At 46.6% G+C, this 26,258-nt stretch overlaps 1 protein-coding gene and 1 long non-coding RNA gene across 2 annotated transcripts in view; one reads left to right on the top strand and one right to left on the bottom strand.

Annotated features, from left to right (window-relative positions):
• LOC139057431 (uncharacterized) overlaps positions 1 to 26,258 on the top strand; it is a 327,910-nt gene that overhangs the window by 234,928 nt on the left and 66,724 nt on the right. The window lies entirely within an intron of this gene.
• Positions 1,882 to 18,261, bottom strand: LOC135898855 (very long chain fatty acid elongase 7-like). Its single transcript, XM_065428020.2, has 2 exons — positions 18,120 to 18,261; positions 1,882 to 2,816 (listed from the first exon to the last, which is right to left on the bottom strand). Exon 2 carries the CDS (start codon positions 2,748 to 2,750, stop codon positions 1,947 to 1,949), a length of 804 nt encoding a protein of 267 aa, XP_065284092.2. The 5' UTR covers positions 2,751 to 2,816; positions 18,120 to 18,261; the 3' UTR covers positions 1,882 to 1,946.

Here is a 26,258-nt window from a genome sequence, read left to right as displayed (position 1 = left end):
ACGAGTTTTACATGACGAAGCGGGAGGGTGCGTTGTCACAGTGTCAATATAGCAAGTCAATAATGTCATTTATTTGTACATCTATCATTAAAAGCAAGGGTTATTACACGTGCAGTAAAGATATAAAGTCCACAACGTATTCAAGCTTTATTGGTTTCGGCGCAGAAAAAAAAGGAAGATTTTTCATCAGAGGAGAGATGAAAACGTGCATGGAATATTCGAAAATAAATTGGCGACACTGTTTATTCAAGCCATGAACTCAACTATGCTATAGTTGAAAATTCATTACGATAGCCTGCACGTTTGGCATGTCAAATTTAATAAGCAAGTGTGTAACCTTTCCAGAAGCATCGAGTGATTTACGCCTTAAAATGATACTGTTTTCCTGTGACACGATGGCAAATATAAACCATCACAACGCTTTGTTTCATAGGACCTCGCTGCGTGCTTTGCCAACTTGTCTGATAGTGTATTAATTTGGCTTGTTTGGTTGTATGGTCCGATGGACGACTTTAGAAAAGAAAATGCAGCTTTGGCTTCAAATGTTTATAAGAACATTAAACCCACAAAGACCCGGAATCGAAAATGTAAAGCACCATTTTGGAAACGTCAATGCACCTTTCGCATCAGAACATTATGGGATCTTTACACCTCTAAAGTTTCTTCATTGAAATCCATGCGCTCCGTAGATTGCATGGCCTCTGCGAGATGCCGCGGCGGGCATGCTCGCCATCAAAGAGCCCTTGAAAACTTTGTGCTCGGATGGGGATCTTTGCGTTATGCGAGTCCAGGTGCACGGGTGTCGCCACGAAATCCAGCCCGAGTTCACAGTTTTCGCACCGAAATCTTTTTTTTTAGGGCGCGAAAAATACATGCTAAAGAAAATCCAGAGTGATTTCCGGTGCCGCGGGTTGTTTTGGTTGGCGGTGCATCACAGCCCGAAAAAAGTTCGGGTGAGAGGGGGGAGGCTGAAGCCCCATAACCCTCCCCCCCCCCTGGCTATGCCCCTGATTACAGGCAGTCAAGCGTGCACCCTTGCATAAAACACTTTCGTGTCAAAACTAAGTCCTCGCTACGAGGGCCCTCACCGCGTACTACGTCAAGTCACCAATGTCGCCTATGAAATAGTCCCCGCCAGCTCTACCATGTCACCTGGCATAACCTCATCTGACGTGGTTCGCGTCGCACGGCCAAAGCTCTACCCCGTTATTCGTGAGGGTCCCGTTTGACACGCCGGGAGGGGCCTTTTTCCGCCGGAGCTCGTGTTACGGTGAGGTGAAGAAGATAACGACGACGGCTCCGAGGGCGACGACAAGTCGACACAGCCTGGCTGTGCTCTGTTCCGTCTCCGCGAACGCTCTCCATATTTAAATACATCTTATAAATTGTTTTCTACGTTTAGCGTTATTAAAAACTTGAATTCGGTCGTCATAAAAGTCATGGCTAGGGTCTGTTCCGTCTGCATGGACGCTGTGCATATTTAAATACATCTTATCAATTGCCTTATACGTTTAACATTATTAAAAACTTGAATTTGGTCGTCACAAAAGTCAAGTTCTGTTTTCTAAATTTCAAAATGGTTATGTAGACCGAAATAACAGGCTTAAAATTATTCATTCAATTTACCTGATTGCGCACGTGGCACTCAGCGCGGTTCAAGATGCAACACTTATGTGACGTAGAAGGCTGACGTGAAATGAAACTGCCGTCGCGCACTTCCGTCACCCATGAAACTCTATTTTATGTAGCATTGCACAGCAGGGTAACTCTGTACAGCAACAATAATGTCTTCAAATGAGAATTCTATAAGCACAAAAAAGTATGTTCAACACACTTTTGGAAAGTATCAGGCATTCTTTACTTTCAAAGTAGCCCAAATAACTTAAGTTCAACAAACTTAGAAAAAAAAACAGCGCGTTTGTTCACTGACGGAACGGTGCATGGACCTACAGCTTCTTCCTGGAGTAAGATTGAATGTAGAACACGGTAAACCACACGAAGAACAGGATCGCGTGCGCCACCAAAGTCCACACGAAGAGGCCAACGTAGTTCCCGTCGGCGAACACCATGCCGATGGATTGCGCAAGCATGAGGACAAACTGCAAGATCTGCATCATGGTCATGTACTTCTTCCACCACAGCAGGTGCCTGTAGGCTGGACCAAGCGCAGCGAGGAAGTAGTACGCGTACATGAACACGTGCACAAACGCGTTCAGGCACATTATGAACATCTCGTGCGACTGGCCTCCATAGGCCACGTTCAGCCACATGTTCCAGGGGACAGTCACGTGGTGCACGACGTGCAACGCGCTGACCTGGTGGTTCTTCTTACGCAGCACAAAGAACACGGTGTCGGCGAGCTCGAACACTTTGAACATGTAAAACCACCAGGACAAGTGCACGATCTGGAGGTTGGCTGGAGAGTCAGTCATGTCCAGGTCCTGCAGGAAGGTGTAGCCTAGGTCCCAGTAAGCGAGCTTCACGAAACGGCACACGAAGAACGCGCTGAGGAGGGTGGCCGACAGGTTGTAGACGAGGATGCAGGCCTTCAGCTCGAACGGCTTGCGCCGGGACATCCAGCGGGGACCGGCCACCTTGACGAAGAACATATACGCGGCCGTGATCACGAGGAGTGGCAGGGGATTGCCAGTCAGCAGCCAACCTTCGGTCCGGTGGTCGCGCTTCGGCAGCCATACGCGACTGGCATCGTCAGAGAAGAAAGACGCATGCGAAGTCATTTCGGGCGACATCGTGCTTAGGCCTCGTCGAGCGAGAAGGAAGCTGATTCCTGCAAGCACCGTTCCTCGATGAGAGTCCTGCAAGATCACAAAAGCATACTGCTCAAAGGCGGCTTTCCTTCCCAGCAGTTTCAGCACGTCCCTATCGAACGACACATTCGGTAGTGACACGTAGAAACACCGCCGGCTTTTCTTGGCTATATATACAGCCGCCTCGGTGGCTTAGCGGCTTTGGTGTTGCACTGCTAAGTACGAGATCGTGGTATCGAATCTAGTATTCATAAGAAACAAATAACAGACACTTAATAGTAGCATTAATTTCAAATTGAACGTCGATGAGTGGTCCTCCGAGTTGCGAACTTCTCGCGGGCAAGCGAGCGCGTTGAGACGCTTCGCCAACGCTTCCGATTAGTACGGTAACTAAGGCACTCGGCTTTTCAGCGTGGGCTGGTGGCTTCAAAACTTCCTAACGTGAACGTTTTTTTTTTTCATTTCTAATTTAGCCTGTTGATTATAAAATAATTTCTTCATAGGGATTACCGACGAGAATTCAGAACGCAAGCGAGTACTTGTGCGGGCGAGCAAGGCGCGGATTGCACAGGCTTCCGAGAGCGAGGTTGGCATGGCGTTACGACAATGCCCTCTCCAGCCACGCAACAACTGGCATGCCAGCGCGGCAGCAGGTCTTGCTTTTCGTCGGCTCTGCTCCGTTCAGGCGCGTCTGCGACGTGGCATCGCAGCCAATGGGCATTTAGGTGCCATTTCGCTGCTATAGACAACCGCGTTTTCGTTGAAAAAGCCGTTTCATGCTTTTGCATCATAAATAAAGAAAGCTCTCAAGGTGCGCGTCAGCCCATGGTAAAAGTGGTGGTACAGACGGGGAACTAAGCACAGTGCCCAGTTTATTACATTTCTGCCTATAGTTGCATGTGCACGTATCGCTGGAAGAAACTTGACAAGGTTGACGACTGGGCGTGTTGGTATAGCATATTGGAGGTTGGAATGCGCAACAGTTTGACGATACACACAGAAGAGACACACACCACAGAGCGCTACATGCAACTATCGTTTTATTCCCTTGTCAGTGGAATAAATACAGGAAGATACTCAGGGTGGAGGGCGGTAGCGGCAAAAAAACAAACAAACAAACAACTAAAATAGTTTTGACAAATATTGCCATCTACCAATGCCAAGCCGGCTTTGTCATGCGATCGTTGTCGCTGCACTCATCACAAAAAAAACCCATCAAAAACCCATCATAACAAAAAAAGGGGTGATGCCGTACATTCATTCGATCGCGCACCGAGTAAAGAAAATTGGTAAAAGATGCGAGGTAAAAGTGGTGTTTTCCGCACCGGAGAAATTGCTGAGCATGTGTGCAAAGGTTAACCCAGGTGCCACACAGAAACGAGGTTGTGAAAGAAAACACAGAAAGAAGTTCGTCGACTGCGCTGAGGGAGTGGTGCATTCCATTCCACTTCAGTGTGGCAGAAAGTACATCGGACAGACTGGACGATGTTTAAACGAAAGATTAAAGGAACATGATTATAACGCTTCAAGAACAGTCGCTGGACACCTTGGGATACATTGTAGAGATTGCGGATGTCGGCCATTATTCAAGAATTGTAAGTTTGTGAGCAAAGATGGCAGCCAAATAACGCGGGAGATAATCGAAGCTGCTGAGATTGCGCGTTTGGGTAGTATGTGCGTGAGCACGCCCTCAGTTTCCCTTAGTGCAAAGGAATTGGATTTCCTCAAGCGCTAATCGGAAATTTCGTATCGGGGTTTTTTGTGATGAGTGCAGCGAAAACGATCGCATGACAAAGCCGGCTTGGCATTGGTAGATGGCAATATTTGTCAAAACTATTTTAGTTTTTTGTTTGTTTGTTTTTTTGTCGCTACCGCCCTCCCCCCTGAGTATCTTCCTGTATTTATTCCACTGACAAGGGAATAAAACGATAGTTGCAAGTAGCGCTCTGTGGTGTGTGTCTCTTCTGTGTGTATCGTCAAACTGTTGCGCATTCCAACCTCCAATACGCTGGAAGAAACGTTTGAGCCTGTTGCTGCCGGACGGAAACGCCGGTTTAATCTTGACAGGCAGGGATAACTTTGGCTATTGACCTTGATTGCAGATAGTATGCTTGACTGAAAGCCGTGAATAATGAGTGGCGCGAGCAAACACGGAAATACATTCAGGAGCGTCTACACAGCCCGTCAATGAGCAAGATTCCGAAGATGGAACAATAGATGACGAGCGCATCCACACAAAATATACTTTTGCACGAGCTATATGAAAGCGTTTGCCTTTCCTTGGGAGCTAACCACAATGTTTCGTGTCTAACTATTATTGTAGGCTGACTCCGTAGATATCGCCGTCTAACACGACGGTAAACACCTCATGATTGTACCACCGCACAGTGGTGGTATCGTGCATTATTCCAGGGGTGGCACGGTGGTAGGGAAAGCGTTCTCGTATTCTTCCCTCGTGGCAGCTAGCGTTCGTAGGCCCTGTCGTTGAGACGCTGCGCCTCTGGTCTCAGACTTTCCGCGGGGTTCCTTCTGAACTACTCTTTGAGGAAGTGGAAACTGAAGTCCCTATTGGCTCCCGCGTAAGGGCAATGACAATACATTTAGGAGGTGTTGGTAAAGAACAGTATTAAGGGAAGCACCACCCATTAACATAGTGTCAAGCTAGTGCACAAATAACCACCTCCAAAACATGCTAAACGGAGTCATAGACAACAACCGGGATTGGTGGTTTATAATTTTTGCCATGCTTTCTGTAATATTGCGAATGAGATTGAACTTAACCACTTAGACCTCAGAAATCGTAATACAGGAGAGAAGCACACTCATTTGTAGCTCTCTGACTACTTCCAGACGTCCAGATTGTTGCTGCCGTTAGACCACATCGTTTTCTGGTTGGATAGATGAATTGATAGATGGTATTCCTGCCGCCTCACTATGAGAAGGCAAAGAAGTGGGAGCTTGTAGATAACATCAGCAAGGTATATTCGAACAAGAGCATGTCCAACGAAGCAAATGCTGAATTGGGGGGAGGGGAGGCTTAGTGCCAAACGCGTCCACCTACGAGCTGCACATAGATGTAGGGGCAGGAATTCTATACCTGGCGGCAGTAATGAACATTTATTTTATTTCGATATGAATTATACGAGCACTCGAGGCATGTTCCCGCCTATGACGCTACTACCACCATAGTGCTATCACGATATCGACGGCGTATGCGCAGCCAGCCCGCGGACGATTAAAAGCATAGAGTTTCCTACTATTACTAGAGGGAACCCAGGCGCTGGGATCGTTCAGCCACTACGTGTGCTCCTCGAGGCGGAAGGCGACAAAGCACAATCTACTGAGCACCAAACGGCAGTACAACACAGGATCTTATGGGCGCCGGGACACGCGGGGATAGCAGGGAACACAGAGGTGGACAGAGTTGCTCGAGGCTTATACTACAAACCGAGCTCCCAGCGAACCCGACTGCGAAGAGCCGTCGACATTCCCCAAGGAGTCCTCGGCCATTCCAGCACATTAAAGAGGGATCAGAAAGATATACCCACCCTCACGTAAATTTCTAACTATAGGGGAGAGACATTCGACTGGAGCCAACTTCAAAAAGGCACGTTTCCCAACCTATTCATACTAAACAAATTGCACCCTACACGATACGCAGACAAATGCTCCTGGTGAAACATGAAACCCACCCTCTATCACGCTACATAGGAACGTCAGAAAGCAAATGCGATTCCAATAATTAGAAACCCAAGTGCGTAGCAATGGGAGGCACTGCTGACCAGTGACCACCACGACGACTAAATCGAATTGGTCTAGTGCAGCGAGCTCGCAAGGCGGCTGAGGCTGGCGGAACCCTGGACTAAGAGAACAGCTGACCCTCCTGAGCCCAGGTGGGAACAGCAGCATCAAGACTGAAGATCTCGGCGGGCAGCCGCGCAACACCTCTGTAAATAGAGCCAAATAATGTTTTACAACAACAACAACAACAAAACAACAGGAATGATTGGTAGTACACGTATTTGTCTGATGCTCGTACTTGGGGCTTGAGACGTTCTTGCGGCTTCGTTTATTACGCTTAAGCTGGGCCTAAATTGGCCTGAATTCCAAAGCAAATTATACATATCATACGAAGCCAACAAACACTCACACTAAGGGCAACACAGGGGAAAGTACTTGTGCCTAATAAAAGAAATAAGAGAAAGAGAGAAATAAACTTTATTGTTAGACCAGGCTTCTTGAGCCCTAAGGTGGGTGACATCCTCAGTCCAGGTAGCCATGGCTCGCTGCCACCGCCTGAGCCGTGTTCACCAACCGTAGCTGGCTGTCAGGGACTTGCGTCACCAGTAGAGCCTCCCACTGGTCTTCCAATTCTTCCTCTGAATCCGCTTCTTTCTGCTTGTTATCGCCTTGTGGTGATGATGACAGTGGGGCTTCTCGATTATTCCTGCACCCCAGCACCACATGGAGCAAGGTGTTGAGCGTGTCCGGCGGGCAGAACTTGCAGTCTCGTCAGTAGGTGCCCCGGATAAATGGTGTACAGTAGTGTTCCGTGAGGTGGGTAGGTTCTAGCCTGGAGTCTTCTCCAGGTTACCGCGTGTTCCCTACTCATCGTCTTATGCGCGGGCGGGTGGCGACGCTTCTGCTTCCTGTAGTGTGCCAAGATATCCGAGCACTTCTTGGATATCCGTTCATCATCCTCGTCACCGTCGTTGGTCTGTGTTCTCTGCCTGTCCGAGATGGCTCGGCATGCATGTTCTCGAGCCGCGGCGTGCGCCACCTGGTTCCACGCGAGAGACTCGTGTCCCGGCGTCCAGAGGATTTGTGTTGTTTCTATCTCGGTGTTGTTCAAGACCTGAAGTGCTGCCTTTCCGATCCTTCCGTTCATATACCTTCTGCGTGCTTCTTGCGAGTCCGTCACCATGGTAAGCAGGGTCTTCTTGCACGTTGCGATGGCCAGGGCTATGCCCAGCTCTTGCGCTGTGCTCGCGACCTTGGCACGTATGGATGTAACTGTAAGTTGTTCGCCCTTCTCGTCGACCACGCTGATTGCAAATCATTCGTTTGTTTTGTACGCAACTGCGTCCGTATATCTCACATTTTCTTCTTTGCTGTTGGTGCGTTCGAGTATGTGCATGAGCGCCTGTATTCTCGCATGTCTCCTTTCCTTGTCGTACTCGGGATGCATGTTTCTGGTAATGGTACTTATGTGTATCTTGCCTATGATCTCGTGTGGGATACGCTAAGGTAGGTGCCTTTCATCCACGACTTAGTAGCCCAGATCTTGGAACAGGGTTCTTCCCGTCTTTGTCAGCTTTAGTCTCTCCAGTTGGTCGACGTTATGCGCTTTCATGAGTTCTTCCCCCGTGTTGTCGACTCCAATTTTGAGTAGTGTTGTTGTGGCCGTGGAGGGGGACATGCCCAAGGAATTTTGTAGGATTTTCTGATGAGGGCGTTTACTTTGTCTCGTTGACTGTTCTGCATGTCAACGTATGGGGTCCCGTACGTGACGATGCTCCTGAGCAGCGCTTGTATCATTCTCGTGCAGTCTTCTTCCTTGAGTCCGTGACTTTTGCTCGTCACTCTTTTGATAAGGTGGGTTATTTGTTGCACTGCTCTCTGAATTTTTTTCCAACTCTGCTCCCCCGGTCCCGTCTTATTGAATCAGGAGTCCGAGGATCCGGAGCGTCGTAACCTGCGGAATCATGATGCCTCCCACCTTTACTACCGTGTCTAATATCTGCTGCGGTTGTCAGCCTCTTGTGCGTTTTCTTAGCACCAAGAACTCCGACTTTTCAGGTGCGCACGTCAGTCCACATGCTTCCAGGTACTTTTCCGTAGTGTCAACCACTTCTTGCTTAGCGTCTTGCTGTTTACCTGTTGACCTTCCCGTAGTCCAGATGGTGAGGTCATCAGCGTATATTGTGTGACCAATCCCTTCTATTTGCTCCAGTTGCTTGGGTAGCGAGCTCATCGCCAGATAGAAAGCATCGGCGTAATGACGGAGCCTTGGGGCGTTCCCTTTCGCGGTATGTCAAATTTCTCGGAACGTAAGGTGCCTATCCCCACTGTGGCTGTCCGTTCTTTCAGAAAAGCTTTGATGCAATTGTAGATTTTTTCGCCGCAGTTATATACGCTGAGGTGTTGCAGTATGGCTTCGTGTGACACGTTGTCGAAAGCCCCTTTCACGTCAAGTGCGAGGATGGCTCTTTTGCTGTGCGTGTCCAGTTTGTCGATGACTTTTTCCTTGATCTGCAGTAGCACGTCTTGCGTGGCCAGGTGAGCTCTAAATCCGAACATGGTGTTTGGGACGTGTCCGTTGTCTTCGAGATATTCGATCATGCGGTTGTGCACCATGTGCTCGTAGAGTTTTCCAGCACACGAGGTGAGGGATATAGGTTGAAGGTTCTGCACGCTGATGGGCTTATTGGGTTTAGGTATCATGGTTACCTCGGCATGTGGCATGTGGCATTCCGGTGGTACTTTACCGTGTTCCCAGCACTAGTTGATATATTTTAAGGGCGCGTCTGCAGAGGGTCCGTCAAGGTTCCGGAGTGTCTTGTTGTTTATTCTGTCGTATCCCGGCGCCGTGTTGCGGGTGAGCTTGCTCAAGGCCCTCTCGATTTCTGCTTCTGTGAAGGGCCATCCAGTTCTATATTTGGGTTGCCTCGATACTCGTCGAAGTACAGATCTACAGTTATGTTTCACTCCGTACCGAAGAACTTCTTCACTTCTTTGATAGTGTCTTCCTCTTTCCCCGGGTGGTTGTGTATGAGTCTCCGCACTTTGTTTTGCGGCGTTCTTGTTCTCCTTCTTTGATAGGAGAATCTTGAGCATCGCCCATGTGCGCTTGCTGCTTAAGGTCCCTTGAAGCTTGTTGCATGTTTCACGCCAGTTCTGTCTTTCAAGTTGTTCACAGTACTCTTGTGTTTCCTTGATCAGCTTGGAGATTCGAATTTTGAGTTGCCGGTTGCACTTGTTACGCTGCCAGTTTTTCGCGAGACTCCTCCGTGCCTCCCACAGGTGGAGTAAGGGGGGTCGATCACGGGGGTGACTTGCGACAGCTGGATTGTCCTCGTATGCCTCTCGGCTCTTTCCACGACTCCTCTGATCCATATTTCTATGTCGTCTATCGTCGCATTAATGGCGCTCTCGTCTTTGCGAAAGGCCTGCCAGTCCGTGATCTTGGTTTTTCCGATCTTCATCGTTGCTTCGTGGTGCGAAATGATCGCTTGCACTATATAATGGTCGCAACCCAGATTCTCGTCCATGCAGCTCCACTCATACTGTTCGAGTCCGTGCACGAATGTGAGGTCGGGGCTGGTGTTTCTAGATACACTGTTGCCGATGCGCGTGGGTGTCTGCGCGTCGTTGAGTAGCGTGAGGAAATGTTGTTGGGCTACGTTGTGCACATCTTCTCCTTTTTCTTTGAGGCCGTATAACCCCAGGCCAAATGGGGAGCATTAAAATATCCAACGACTGTCATCCCGTTACCCTTGCTCAGCTTCTTCACCTCTCGCATTAGCTTGTCTAGATCTTTTAGGTGGTCCTTTGGTGGACTGTACACGTTTAACACAAAGAGGCTTTGCTGCTGTTTTTTCTCGGGTGCGATTTCGACGAGGGTGTAAATGAAATAAAGAAACAATAAATAAATGCAAATGAAAGTGGATGAAAAAGACAACTTGCCGCAGCTGGGGAACGATCGCACAACCTTCGCATTTCGCGTGCGATGCTCTACCAATTGAGCTACCATGGCGCCGTTTCCCTATCCACTTTCCTGGGTTTTTATGTTCTAGTAGAACCCTGGGAGTGTTAGCCAGTGCCACCAATCCCCGACTTTGGCGGCGGATGTAGCACATCCTTTATGCCACAGTCCTCACGAGAACGTGATCTTTTTGGGTGAAGGCAACCGGTCAATAAACCCACACATGCTACCTGAAGGCATCAATGTTGGCGGATTCGAGGCTCTCGTTATGTTTTAAACGAGAAGAAAGGGGGTTAACCGAGGAGCCCGAATTTTATTAGTCATATCATACGTTTTTTTTTTAATACAGAGAGTAATAAGACTCTGCAAGAACGCATAATCGCTGCTAGTTGCAGTGGTGCTGCTTGTCAATGCATCCGTGGCGTAATAGCTTCAATTTCGTGCTTCTGCGCTAGACGTCCTGTGTTCGAATCGTGCCATCGGACAATGTTTGTAATGTTTCTTTAATTGCACATAAGGCAGTATACTTTCTTGAAAACGATCACTTTACGAAGTGACGAAGCCATATACAGCCATAAAAACGAAGTTTAGGCAAGTTAATTTACTATCCATCATTTTCATGATGGCTGAACTACCCAGCTTGAAACACCCGTAGACGCTAGAGCGCCACAGATCCATTTACTTCTTCTATGAAACACTACGATCAAAAGGCCTACGGGGACGCGCAATGCGTTTGGCGGCATTAGCGACAAACTCGGCTGCCGAGACAGTGCTGTGCATGCACACACCTATGGTCCTGCTGAACAGCCGTATTGAAACACTGGTGTAAGCGGAACGAATAGCGAATGTCAGTTTAAAGCTATAGATTGTTTTCATTTGACGTCAGGGGCGCAGCTTGTCGTAGTCCTGGTACCCGGTCATGGCGACCACGTTGGCGTCAGTGACGCACCTTATCATCACGCTTACATCGTATTGCTTTTTCCTTTTCCCTTTTTTTAAACCTGATGTTTTCGCGTCACGTTTCTTGTTTACGCAGCTTCTCGACGCGCTGGTACCCTAGTATGGCGGCCACCGTGACGTCAATGAGACCTATATAAAGGGTGCCCCCACGTAACTTGAGCCAAGCATTAAAAATACGCAAATTCCATGTAGCTGGGCAGAACCAAGGTAATGTTGCTTGCCGTCGCTTGGAGATACTCAGTTTTTTTTTTGCATTCCGCCGAATTAGATAATTAGTCTTGATTAATTAATCAACTTCTCAAATATAATAATTTGGTGGAAAGTGTCAATGAGGAAATTGTAGAGCAACATGGAAAACTCCCGTTACAGTTTTCTGTTGCTCGATACGTGCTGCACATAGAAATGGTTTTCCCGAGCGTGAAAGAAGCCCGCAAATACAAGCAAAATTGTCGCGCGACAGGCCGCTCGAGGCACTTTGCGTGTATTGTCAGATTTGGCAGTCGTAGCTGTAGGAAGGAGCTTGACTCTTCGTCGGGACTTAGGAAAGCAGGATTTACATTTAAAACAGGATACATTGGCAGTCTAGCGTGACTCCCATATAGAGCCCGCAAGATTAACATACAGCAAACAGCTTAGAGCACACAGCTCACGAGTACATTTCTAGCATGACAACGAGCACTCAGCTCCCGACGACGAGCACTCACTAGCAGCCGGTAAACGCTGCTTATAAGCTCTCTGTTCGACTTCATAGTTCGACGTCATTCAAGATGACCCGCCCTTTTGGGGGATGAGGGATGTCGACTTGGAGGAGGATGAGGCCTTACATACACGTTCCGCACACACACACAGGTGTAAAGGTCCGGAGCCGACGTCAGAGGGGCTTCGTAGAACTCTTCGCCGTTACGGGTGGCACATTGACTGGTGTCTCAAAAAGCTCATGGGGAGGTTCCGCCAATTACCTCCCCTCGAGAACTCCCCTGAGCTGACCCCACGCCACGTGGCTGCCGGTCATCTGCAGTTCTCTGAAGTGCACCCTGTCTGGTTGGATTCCAACACGTGCAGCGGGCTGAAATAGCTGGCACGTTGCCACCCCGTACGGCCATTCCTAACAGTATTTGCGGGCTTCTTTCACGCTCGGAAAAACTCTTTTATGTAGAACGTATCGAGCAACAGAAAGCTGTACAGGGAGTTTTTCATGTTGCTCTACAACTTTCTCATTGACACTTTCTATCTAAATACAATATTTGAGAAGTTGATTAATTAATGAAGACCAATTATCTAATTAGGCGGAACGCAAAATAAAATCTGAGTATCTCCAAGCGACGGCAAGCAACATTACTTTGGTTCGGTCCATATATGCGGCATTCGCATATTTTTAAACTTTGGCTCAAATTACGTGAAACACCTTGTCAGCCACCAGCATCGTCGGGCACGACACCGCTGTAACCATGCGCTGCTCACAACTGCTATTCTTCCAGGCCGCACTGTCATGGTGCGTCCTTTCCTGGCTTCCTGGCTCTTTTCCTACGAGCTTCGTTGGTCCACCGCTGCTTATGCCGTTCCTGCCGCAATCCCTGCGTGTTTGGACGCAACTGCTCCCTATGTCTGGCAACGCGGATTGGGAACATATACCGGTGACGCAAGCGCATCAAAGTATAAATTGGAGCCAGCCACCAGCATCGTCGGGCACGACACCGCTGTAACCATGCGCTGCTCACAACTGCTATTCTTCCAGGTCAGTTACTTGAACCGTGCCGCATGTTCCAAAACTAGCAATTGCTGTCTTATTGCGGTGTCGTGCCCATTAGAGCTGTCTAGCGTTAAAAAGCTGATGTTGACTTGTTTGCAGTGTGTATCTTCTTCCCTCGTTAACTTGCTTCTCATGTTATCGGGTGATGTTGAGTCGAATCCTGGCCCAATGAGCAAGACTGAGTCCGCCGCTTTCGAATCCGCCCTGGAGGCAATTGAAAAACTGGAATCTGGGTTGAAGTCAGTTCTGCTCGAATTCAAGGGCATCAAGGATGAACAAGCCGCTACTAACGATGAAATCAAGAAACTTTTAGCGAGAGTCACTGCACTCGAAGCTAGTGGAACCGTTACTGCTACCACTGAAGCGGTTCCCCCTCAGAATACCCTGCAAGATATTTCAAGCCAGCTACAGCGAATAACAAACAGATGTGACGATGCAGAAAACAGATTAAGACGATCAAACTTATTATTTTTCGGGATCGACGATGACGAAAAAGAAGATTGGGCCACGTCTGAAGAAAAGATTAAGAAGTTTTGCGAAGAAAAACTCGAACTTCCCACAACCAGTATGCAGTACGAACGGGTTCATCGCCTAGGAAAATATTCTACTGAAAAAAAACGGCCCATAATCGCAAAACTGTGTTCATTCAAGGACAAGCAAAGTATCCTGTCCGCAGCACGTAAACTTAGGGGCACAACATTTTCAATTGGTGAAGACTTCGCGCCATCAACACGTGTTGCTAGAAGAAAGCTGGTAGCTTTTGCAAGGCCACTTGAAAAGCCCTTTAAGTTGGTGCTCGACAAGCTATATATAGACAAACAAGTATATGTCTATGACACCGCTAGCGACTCAGTGATGCAATCTACCAGATAGCTAGACACAAGCCCAAGCTCGCAAAATGATCAGCTGCCTTTCTTGCCGCAAGCCGCTCTCTCGCTCTCAGTGGCCTACACTAACATCCGAAGTTTGCTACCTAAACGCGATACCCTTTGTGGCTTTTTAGACGATAGTGACTCTGACATAATAGTACTAACTGAAACATGGTTGAATCCAGATATCGACGACCATGAGATCCTGCCAACAAATAATCTTTACAAAATTTATAGAAACGACCGCATCGATAGGCGCGGTGGAGGTGTACTTATGGCCATTAAGAAAACCCTTCATTCATATTTTATCAATTCAGGGTCATCTCTCGAGATTGTGTGGGCTGCTTTTTATGTGTCCTCCAGTGCTGTACTTATTGGCGCCTGTTACCGGGCCCCAGATTGCAACCATTCCTTTTTGAATGATTTGCGGGACAGTGTCACTAAAGCGCTCCAGCTGTGTCCATCGAACCACGTTTATCTTCTTGGTGATTTCAATTTTCCGCTTATCGACTGGGAACATATGTCATCTTCATGTCACGCGTCTCTGGAACTAATCAATCTAACGTTAGATTTTAACCTGTTCCAAATAGTGAAGGCCCCTACACGCTCTTCCAATATCTTGGACTTGGTTTTCACAAACGCTCCTGACACCATTACTTCCATTTCAAATATGAGCGGCTTTAGTGATCATAACCTCATCCAACTAGCTGTTAGCATCCCGAAGCCCGTGTCTGGCACAACAACTAAACAAATTCGCGATTATAACAGAGCAAATTACGATGAGATTAACTCCCAACTAGAAGAATTTTTTTGCCAAGTGCTACTACCTTCATTTCATTGTCGATCCGTAAACGACAACTGGGTGCTCTTCAGGGACAAATTAACAGCATTACTAGACCGTTACGTCCCGATAATCTCCATAACTAACGACAAATCCAGCCCTTGGTTCAACAAGTCTCTTCGCAAACTAAAAAATAGAAAGAAGCGTTCTTATAACAGGGCTAAACGCGTACGCACTGCTGAGGCTTGGCAGGCATACAAAGATAGTTTAAACAATTACTGCTCAGCGATATCTTCCGCCAAAGATAAATATTACTCTCAAGACCTACCATCGCTGCTAACTTCCAATCCTAAAAAATTTTGGCAAACCATATCCCCGACAAGAGATACTAACACTATAACTTTGCACGGAACAGAAAACATACCTATTTCTAGCGCCGATTGCCCCACCGTATTCAACACGTTTTTTTCATCTGTTTTCACTCAGGAGGACGTTTCCAATGTTCCAACTTTTCCTGAGCTTGATGCCGCATACATGGAACCAATCGATATCACTGTTGAAGGCGTTACATTACTCATTAGTAACCTCAAAATATCTACTTCCGCCGGTATTGACAACATTAGTTCTAAGATATTAAAGAACACCATCGCTGCCTCAAGCAAGATCTTATGCCATATTTTTCAACAATCCCTAGCATCTGGAAAGTTACCCACCGATTGGTTAATAGGAAAAATAATACCAATTCACAAATCTGGAGATGTTCATACACCTGACAACTATCGGCCCATATCTTTAACCTGCATATGTTGTAAAATGCTCGAGCACATAATCACTTCCCACGTGTACAGCCACCTAGAAGCTCACAATTTCTTTTTTTCTAATCAGCATGGTTTTAGGAAGGGATTTTCTTGTGACACGCAATTGTTCGAACTAACAACTGACTTGCACTTTAACATGGACTGCAACCTTCAAACTGACTGTATCTTTCTTGACTTTTCTAAAGCTTTTGACCGAGTGCCCCACTGTCGCCTAATTTCTAAATTATCTGCCTTACGACTTGATTCTTTAACATTATCCTGGATTCGTAATTTTCTTTCTTTTCGAGAACAGTTTACTGTTGTTAACAATTTCTCTTCCCCGCCTTCTTCTGTTAGCTCTGGTGTGCCACAAGGCAGCGTCCTCGGCCCCTTACTCTTCTTAATCTACATTAACGACTTACCCACCCAGATTACTTCCTGCATGCGCCTTTTTGCCGATGACTGTATAATCTACCGTCCTATTCACACGACTGACGATCACTTGAAACTTCAAGCAGATCTTAACCTTATCGCTAACTGGTGTAACAAATGGCTCATGACACTAAACTTTACAAAGTGCGAGGTGATGTGCTTCAGCCGAAAATGTGTAAATTCTAAATATTCGTATCATCTTAATAACACTATGCTTTCTCACACTTCATCATATAAGTACCTTGGTGTTGTTCTTACAGAGAATCTTTCATGGGCCCCACACATCACTTCTACATGCGCCAAAGCATCACGTTCTCTGGGCTATCTACGACGCAATTTGCGAAATGCCCCGCCAAACATTCGAAAACTCGCTTTCCAAACATTCATTTTGCCACAATTAGAATTCGCCTCCCCAATTTGGTCCCCTCATCAAAATTACCTAATAAATATGACGGAAATGATACAAAGCAGAGCAGCCCGGTTCATATCACGTAACTACAGTATAAACTCGAGCATTACAAAAATTAAACTAGACCTACTGTTGCCGCCATTAGATATCCGCCGCAACATCGCTCTTCTGTGCTTATTCCACAAATATATTTACACTAATAAACGAACCCGGTTGCAACTACAAATACCCCACTCTTTTTCACGCAGATTACATAATCAGTTTAGTTTCATGCGCATATACGGTAAAACAAATGCATTTAATTCATCGGCACTACCACGTGCCATCCGTCTTTGGAATGACCTCCCTGATAACATAGCCTCCATATCTAATCTCGACACGTTCCGCTCTCAGTTACTCATGCTTTTCCCATATAATACCGTTCACGAGTGACCAATCTAGTGTAAGTTATCGTGCATTTTTTGCCATGTTGTATATCATTTTCATAAACGGTATTCCTTTGCTCTTTTAACAGTAACAAGTGTTCATGTGCCTTCATATATTGCTTCGTATTCCTATTCCCTTCAATATTGTGTAACATGTTAATCTTTTGATAGCACTGTTCCTATTGGAAATTTGTACTTTTTATACAATTTACTGTTTAATGTGCCCCCCTTACTTTATGCCCTTCCATAGGGCCTGTAAGGTTCTTTTGAATAAATAACCCGCACATACCGCATGTTATATAGCAAGGCGTGGCATATGGCATGCGTATACCTAAATATATACGCAACCTCACAGCGACCCCGATGACAAAAATACGCTTGAAGTGTCCATATAATTTCTCTCTCAAAACAATGAAACGGGAAGGAAAGCAATAGAATAACAAGTGATCTGCGCGCACTAGTAGCAGCATTCACTTGCATCACGAGCTAAATAAAGCAATGGCACTGCAAAATTTCAGTGACTGTTTTTATTCTTCTTTTTAACATTTGTATTGTTGCTGTCCATTCGATCACTTAGCGGTTGTGAATGCTTTTAAATATTATTTTAAAATTATGCATATCCAACGCGCCTGTTCGAGTCCTTGTTAAGCGAACCTTCAGTAAAGCGCGTAAAGAAATGCTTTACAAGTAACGACGATGCCTTCAATGATGCGCACTTTTTTCTGAGTAACGTGTAATCTCATGGAATGCGCGCGTTTATCCAGAGCAACGGTGACAATCTCATTATCATGCAAGTTTTACGTTTGCGAACTGCATCGTTCCCAAGCTATGTCGAAATGCAAGCACCAAATCAGGTTTATGCACAATGTATGATGCAAAGGTTGTGGGTTCGGTCCCCCCCGGCAACAAGCTATCTTTTCGTCCACTTTCATTTAACATTTCTGCATTATTTTCTACATTTCAATTTCATTGAAGCAAATCTAATTACCCTATGCTTTACTTGGCTTCCATTGCCTGTTGGTTTAATATGGTCGCTATACAGTTCCGCGGACAATATATGGGCGAATAGTCGTGGCACGCCGTCTACGAACTTCGCACTTCCTATACGTATAAGGCCCACGTTGCTATAGCACAAATGTAGGTGTGCACCGCGGAAGCCTGAGGCAATTTACAAAAAATTTCTAAGGCGTCATCAGTTCGGATATTCGTACACGTAAATTCACCTTTTTTCCGCTCCGATTCCGAAGCGTGGCGTACAAATAGTAGCGGGGGCGTTGCCAGCGCGATGCTTCCACGTTGTTCGGCTCCTTGAGCAAACTGGTTCACCTTCTTTGCGTGCCTCTTTTCTCGTGGAGCTCACCACTCTTCGGCGACAGACGGAGAGAGTGCTGCTAGCAGTGCAAGTGCGCGACGATGTATTTGATGTCTCAGCAGGTCGTCGCAACGAGCTGCGTTGCGTCACGACAGCGTGTGGCGAATCACACGGAGAGTGCATCTCCGTGCCCAGTCCGCACGCAGTTACCGAATCGGAGACAAGCAAGATCAATTTTCGTCGACGAATATCTCAACAACGGATGACAGTCTTTTAAAATTTCGTAAAGTTGCAATGCTCCAGTCTTCTGTGGAGGCTACCCCCCCCCCTCCCTCCCGCAATTCTATAGCGGTAATGTGAGTCCTAAGATCGGTAATTGTAAATTTCGCAATCTAATATTAATTAATGAAATGACTGCGACGGCTGGTAAACCGTTTACAGCGTCCGTGTACGTCGCGTCCGTGACCGTTTTTAAATCAGCTTTCACTGAAAAAGAAAAAAAAATGTCATCCTATACACGGAGCTACTTGGTCCTTTTAACAAAGGGCGCCGTATTTCTGTCCGCAATGAAAAAAAAAAAAAGAAATGCCTGCAGATTCCCCCGATTGTTCTGCCGCTGACTTCATTTGCTGGGGACGTTTGCGCGACATTCAGCTCCAGTTGGTGCTCCGCATCTGGAGTAGTGACACATTGTTGATTAAGCCAGTAACTCGGGCTAGCTGGTTTTTCATACAGGGAGTATGATTGGTGCTAAATGGAAAGGACGCACATAAGATCGAGGGGTAAGATAGCGCGGTGCATTTTATCTGATGTCTGTTGCTTCCCTTTCAGTGCTGCACAGATCCCCACATTGGTGATTACATTGGCACAGAAATCTTTTCAACGCACACAGCGCCACACATGTGGCCTGCTATCTCCAGAAGCTCGTGTCTCTTTTTTTTTTCTTATTTTTAGCCTGATTTTCTTATCAGCTTAAAAAGCAACAGGAAAGTTCGGGCAGCTTTGCCAGCTCGCTTTCCAAGCTAGTTACCCTTAACCGTGTGAAAACTAATCATTCCAACTCCCACGCGAGGCGTGCAGCATTCCAAGAATGTTTGCAGTGAAGTTATCGCCATCACAAAGGTCAGCCTTGTCTTGGAGACTACAATGACCTTGCACAAAGGGAGACGACAAAGTGAGTGCAGATGGCAAGTGCGCATACTGGGGTGACTCTGAAACAGTGACTCCCTTGAGATGGCCCGAGAAGAGTGACAGAGATGACCAACATGGCGGAGCCGGTCATGCAGACCGATTAAGGGCAGCACCAATTCCTTGGTGACCCTTTGCCTCCAATCTCTCCACTGATCGTTCCTGCTACGGATGGGGCCATACTTAAGACCGTGAGGGTACACTCGATACCCTGACGGTGATACCTACGTGTTATCTACCGCTGTAGATAACACCTGAACATATTTATTTAAAGAAGAAAGGAACCACGACTTCAGACGGGACGTAAGGCGAAGAAGTGGACAGGACGAGTGGTAACTAGCAACTCAGTCCTGTCCACTTCTTCATCTTACATCCCGCCTGAAGTCGCGGTTCCTTTCTTCTTTATTGATGTCGGGGGGCCAAACTGCCCTAAAGTCTCCCCCCCCCCCTCTTTAACGTAAATATATGTTTATTGTTTTTAAACATGAAATGCTTTTAGCTCCCATTGTCGGCGACCTTGAAGTGACCTTCAGCCAAAAGCCAGCGCCGTTACCCGGGCACTCGAACAAGAACATCGGGGCACGCAAACGAGAACATCCTGTCGAGTTGCGAGAACAAAACTAGACCATCCGCGCAACCAGTCAAGACCGCATTACATACGCTAGTTACTTCCCAAACCAGTTACAAAAAAATATTGCTTCCAAGTTCATCCAAATGTTTGTTCACAACATCGTGCACTCAATCTGTAGCTTCTAGTACGCTGAAGTTTTATTTGTTATATCCAATAGCGACGTTCAAAAGGAAGATACAGGGCACTTTTCACTTGATTGTCATCTTTTGGCGCGTAGACAGAGCTGCTTGTTCTCTTTTGAACGCCAGCGGTCCGTGAGGTCCACGGCGCGTTCGGCCAAAGAGGTGTTGGTCCGGCGCGCCGGCAGCGTCCCAGCCGGTAGCGTCGAGCACAACGTGGATGACCAAACGGAGACTTGCCGAGAAGAGACTTGCAATGAGGTTCTGTCTGTGACAGGGAAACTATTGCATCCATATGGACCATTGGAGAGTATGGCGTGGTGTGGTGTGCCATCGCGAGCATGCACTACACCCATTCTAAGACTGTGGTTAGTGTCGTCTCCAACCAATCTGCTTTGCCAGTACCCATTTCATGCTTGCATCTGCTCTGGATTACGGGAGAGCCAGCTTTTCTTTTTCTTGTCCTCGTGGCACCCGGCTTCGCCGACGTATGCTGGTCGTGCACTTACCACCGACGCCTCGCTGTCTTACGTGCCACTTACCTGAACGTGGCCATCCAATGACCTGGAACGGCCTTCTTTGGCACGGTACCGCCATTATTTTTCCAATGCTGTTTTAAAAGGCCGCAAATGATCACTTCTGTGCTTAATTACTTGTGGGTGGTCTCTTTTTTATTTTTTTCTCTTGGTCTCCTTTTTTTTTTCCACGCCTTATGAACAACTCCTTTGAGGTTGTCTTTGAAGTAATACTATGAAATGGAACGAAGCGAAGACGATCACGGGCCCGTTCTTCTGTTTATATTTCATACAAATCCTCCCGCCCTCTCCCACTGCAATAAATACCACGGAAGGAAGGAAAAAGAGGACGTTTCACTACGCATTTGGTTACACCATAAATTTTCAGAAGGGAAGGCCCCGGGTTTAACGCCCGCCTGCGGTGCCTTCTTTCATTCCAATATTTTGTCTCACTTTGTCGTCATCGTGACGACATGATGATGATGAGTTATTGGAGTGGAGATATTCTTAAGCACAAGACACATCCACGCATCTTTGGCGCGGCGCGTGGCATTAGGAACTGTTCGCTGTATAAAGAAGCTAGCAGGGCAAGTAACCTTGCTCTCTATGCGTGTGGCAGGTTTCCCAGTCACCATATGTCTGCTTTGTGCGCCTTCGATTCGTTTGGTTTCATTTATTTGCGGCGTAATAGAATTCACTTACTAACCACTCCGCTGCAGTGGATAGGTATGGAGAAGAGTACAGCTATTTCAATAATGTGATAGATGATTATCTCAGCGACCTATATAAGACTGCAGGCGGAGCATACTCTCACTGTTTCATTGGTATTCTATCCAAGAATCGGCTGAACACGTACGTCGGCATTTTATTTTATTTTTATTTCTTACTTCTGTAGACGGAGGGCCAATCTCACGAGACTCCGTGTGAATATCGGCGATCTTAACTCGCAGTAGCCTTCTCGCATCGTTTGTTTCTGTTCTGTTCTGTGCGTTCGAGAGTCAGCAGCAGTGGCCCCAAGGTACTTTGATGTCTGAAGAGAAGCTCCCATTCAAGTAGGAATTACGGTATTTTCTACAGTCTATTATGCACTCGTTGCCTCCTCCCCGTTTTGTTTCTGTCGTCAAATATCTGTCCATCCATTCATCCGTCCTATCTGAGTTCGAGGCGACGTAGAGAACACAATCAGGCTTGATGGAACAGAAGAGCAGCCTAATGTGGGCGAATTAGTTCTTCTTGAAGGTACATTGAAGCAGCGTGATATGGAACGAGTACATTCCTATGTGCAGGTTTTTGCCCTCGTTTAATCGCGCTGCTTCGTATACCTTCCGCAAAAGAGCACGTTCTTAGCAGATAACAGAGTACCAGGATGGAAAAACAGCTCAATCATAGGCACAGGCAAGATGGTCTGCGCACAAAATGCTATCGCGAGTGAGAAACGAGAAATAAGTGCGGTGATGCAAGCAGCAATTTGGCTAACCCGCCCCTCATTCCTCGACCATGCCCTTCCTCCCAATCTGCATGACGTTGAACGGCTTAACATTGAGTTTACCCATAAAAGAAATTATGATTCTTGCTGGGAGATTGTTATGTTGTTTTATTTTCTTCCAACTTATGCTTGTTGCCATATTTTAGCTATAAGGGCATGAAAAAAAATGTGATGTATAGGTTTGAGTAAATGGCTGTATATTTTTTGCGGGAACGCTGTATGCAATGCATTTACTGTGAGCAAGCAACACAGCAGTATGCAAAATGGCGATGGTAATAGTTGTCACCACCACCACCACCCCCAACCCCATCATCATCATCATGAATCGGCGGTGATCACACAAAAGTGCGGCGTCGCCTGCACTACATCTACGCAAACTGTCCGTGAAAATATTTTGATGCGAAAGCATCAAATGGCCCATTCAGGGAGAAAGTTGGCGTCATTCGTCTGGGCAAGCGAAAAACGGTGCCTAAATGATTATTATTATTATTATTATTATTATTATTATTATTATTATTATTATTATTATTATTATTATTATTATTATTATTATTATTATTATTATTATTATTATTATTATCTTTGATCATTCCCTTTGTAACAGGCGGGTAAACTGTTACCCTGGTAAGAACAGATAAATAAACGTAATAGAGAAAGAACTAGACTGTATGCACAAACATAACGGGCACTGTGACGTCCCCTATTCATTGTTCACAGTACGCCTCATCGTCGCGCTAGCGTCCACCACTCTGCGAGGCGCCGTTTAGTCACTGCCACTGCGATGCCCACGGTGCCCACGCCACCTGCACGAAAACCTAGCGCAGTCGGTAGCGCTGACTCCTCCTGCGGGAGTGTTTGCAGGCTTGCACGTCGCTTGACGATGTGTTCAGCGTCCTCATCTGCCCTGCCACATGCCCTACACAATGTGTATTCGACAGAGGTGTCGAAGTGCCTGCGGTAAGAGTCCTAAGAGTCATTCTACCCGCGCCTCAAACAACAGGCTGCAACCGACGCTCTTGTCCTATATTGGCACCGAGCAGATGTCCATCTTCCAGGCTTTGTACTGCTGCCGCGTGGACTTTGACTCCTGAGCTAGGCGCCGTGCCTCCCTATTCTATTGGCGCACCCGTTCGTTCACCGCTCTGGCCCCTTTTTGGGCATTGTTCGCTCGCATAGGGTCGCCGAAAAAGCTGAATTTCCGGCCCAAGTTTTGAAGGCGGTTCATCCCGTGTGTGCTGACGCAGTTAGTACTGATATAATCGAACACTTTACGTGACAGGCGTTCTCTGCCATCAGCCGGCGTCCGCTATTGTGCGAAATCTTGCTACGTGCTTCTCTGGCCTCAAAGCTACACCATCCGAGGACTCCCTGCACATCTACGGCTTCATTCGCGACCTTATTATAGCAGCCCCCTCCCATACGGCCCACCGCCTGCTGGCCTCTCTCCGGCCGTTCCCGTGCTTGAGCCCTCAGACAAATGACTGCATTTGTAAGCGCGGAGACGTGGACCATGCACTTCGCATAACTCACGAACCATGAGGAAATGCTTGAGGCCCCAGAACCTCTGTCTGCGGAGGAGGTTTCTGACCCGCCTTGAAGCCTTGTGTAGATCGTCTTCATGCGCGAGCGTCTATTCAGGCTGAGCACACAGACTGACATCCAAGAACACCTGTACTCTGTCGCCTGCTTGTGTGACCTGGCTCCCTAGAAGTGTCATAGCGCTTGTGCCTGCCGTGGAACCGGAGAAGCATTGCAACGCAGACTTTTTGGCGCTGAATTCAGGCCCAAACTCCGCAATCTTGTTCGCGCAAATGTTTATCTGGGTCTGCAATTGTACTCCATGTGTAGAACCAGCTACCTGGAGTACTTCCTATACCTAATCATGCTTATTTGTTCAGTGCTGTTGAACAATACCTATTGGCGCGATGAATGTTTTCCACATTCGAAGTATAGGAAAGGTGCTTGTTACACAAATGTACCCTTTGCTTTCGGTTGGTGTTGCTTGTTAGAGTTTGCATATGCATGCCCCCCTCCCCCTTATGCAATAGCCAATGGACCCATAAGTGTTCAATAAATGATGATGATGATGATGATGATGAACTATATCTCAGTGCAAGAACTCGTTTTTACTTATAAATCCCATCGAAATACGAATGCCACGGCTTCTAATTAAACCCCTCACCTTGTGTTCGCAGCAAAATCCCACAGCCACAGCAGCAGGTGACTAAATTGAACAATTTTGTTACCGATAGATTTGTGTTTTTTTTTACCATTCTTGACTGCATGTAGGTAAAAATTGCAATGAAAGAGTGTGTCTTTGCAAAAATGCTGTTTGCAGCCCTTTATTGAATAAACTGCTTGTTGTGTATACTTGAAATGAGGAAATTTCTTTAAAATCCCAGGGTGAAACGTTCTTGCAAGTAGCATGGTACTTCACTACTTATAAAGGTAGTAATGAAAGAGGATGTCGTTATAGGGGTTGTACACATTAATAGATGCGATTACAAATTTATTAGAAATGGCATTTTTGCACCCTTGATTAGCTGCGGACGTGTAAGTCCGCAGCTAATCAAGGGTGCATAATTCACAAAAAGGGATTCACCTGGCCGACTTCATTTCACAGTTTTAATTTACTTTTCTTTAACAGGTCGTCTGTTGCTTCACCTACACAAGAACAGGATGTTCGCCTGATTTTCACATTGTTTCCGGAGTTCTACATGACGTAGCGGGAGGGTGCGTTGTCACAGTGTCAATATAGCAAGTGAATAATGTCATTTAATTGTACATCTATCATTAAAAGCAAGGGGTATTACAGGTGTAGTAAGGATATAAAGTCCACAACGTATTCAATCTTTATTGGTTTCGGTGCAGGAAAAAAAGGAAGATTCTTCATTAGCGAAGAGATGAAAACGTACATGGAATATTCGAAAACAAATTGGCGACACTGTTTATTCAAGCTACAAGCTCAACTATGCTGAAGTAGAAAATTCATTACGATAGCCTGCATGTTTGGCATGTCAAATTTAATAAGCAAGTGAGGTAAGATAACCTTTCCAGATGCATCGAGTGATTTACGCCTGAAAATTGACAGGAAAGGAATGCAACACAAAAGAATACAATGTTACGCGTTCAAACTTCAGGTTCATTGCTGTTTTGTCATTTGCCCTTGCCGAGGTTCCAATTATTTAAACTGTTCCGCACGTGAGACTTTTGTACGCTGCTGAATAATTCAGAAGGTTGCGACGACCCCCAAAAGGCCATTTAGTCTTGTGGGAATCGAACCCCTCGTAGTACTGGCAACTCGCAAAGGTGTGTCTATAGCATACGAAGCGAACGTGAAAATGCTCTTCATTTGCTATGTAGCGTGTCAACGAACGCGTAGAAATGGGAGAATAGAATCTACGGTACCATTTTGCACAACGAAGCTGTGTGTGGCTAATGTCTGAAAAAAAAAGTAAGGTGTCCGAGAGGTTGGAAAACCACGTGCGCCGATCCTGGTGATAGCGCAGGAAGGGTCCAAGCTCAATTCCACGTACCCCTGTGGGCTCGAAGACCTGTAACGCGCCCTTGAACTGTCGTCATACGTGGGACCCGAAGAGGTCCGAGCATGTGGGTGAGAACTGATGTTTGAGAAAAACGTTTTGCACAATTTTTCCATGAGAACACTTCAGAAATTCTCGGCACCAACAGCGCAAGTGCCACTGCCCGCGCGTTCATCATCGTTCACAGCTGGGTGCGTTGTGGAAAAAAACTTATAAGCAAAGGCTCGAGCTTCGTCATCTTCCACAGCTGGCTTTCATGCCGCCCATCATTCCAGCGCAGAATTTCATTTCTGTCGCCGTAATGGGGAGGCCGTGTTTACGGGCGTATGAGCCATTGCTTAAGGGGGTAGGGGCCATTCATTGCCTTACGTGACGGATACGCTTAATAACAAAGGCAATACGCGAATGTGTGAGCGTACTTCTATTGCCCCAATGACCACAGATTATGACAAAAAATGCGTTCGTACCTTTGTTTAATATTCTGGGTCACCTATGTGTCGTGCGTGGAACAGCTTCGCGGGTTATCTACCTTCGCAGTCGACTTTCTGGCATACTTAATGACAGAGTCG

The sequence above is a fragment of the Dermacentor albipictus genome, chromosome 3 (genome assembly GCF_038994185.2).
Source record: "Dermacentor albipictus isolate Rhodes 1998 colony chromosome 3, USDA_Dalb.pri_finalv2, whole genome shotgun sequence".
NCBI lineage: Eukaryota > Metazoa > Arthropoda > Arachnida > Ixodida > Ixodidae > Dermacentor > Dermacentor albipictus.
The sequence above is the reverse complement of the archived record's forward strand: the minus strand, read 5'-3'. Positions and strand labels throughout refer to the sequence as shown.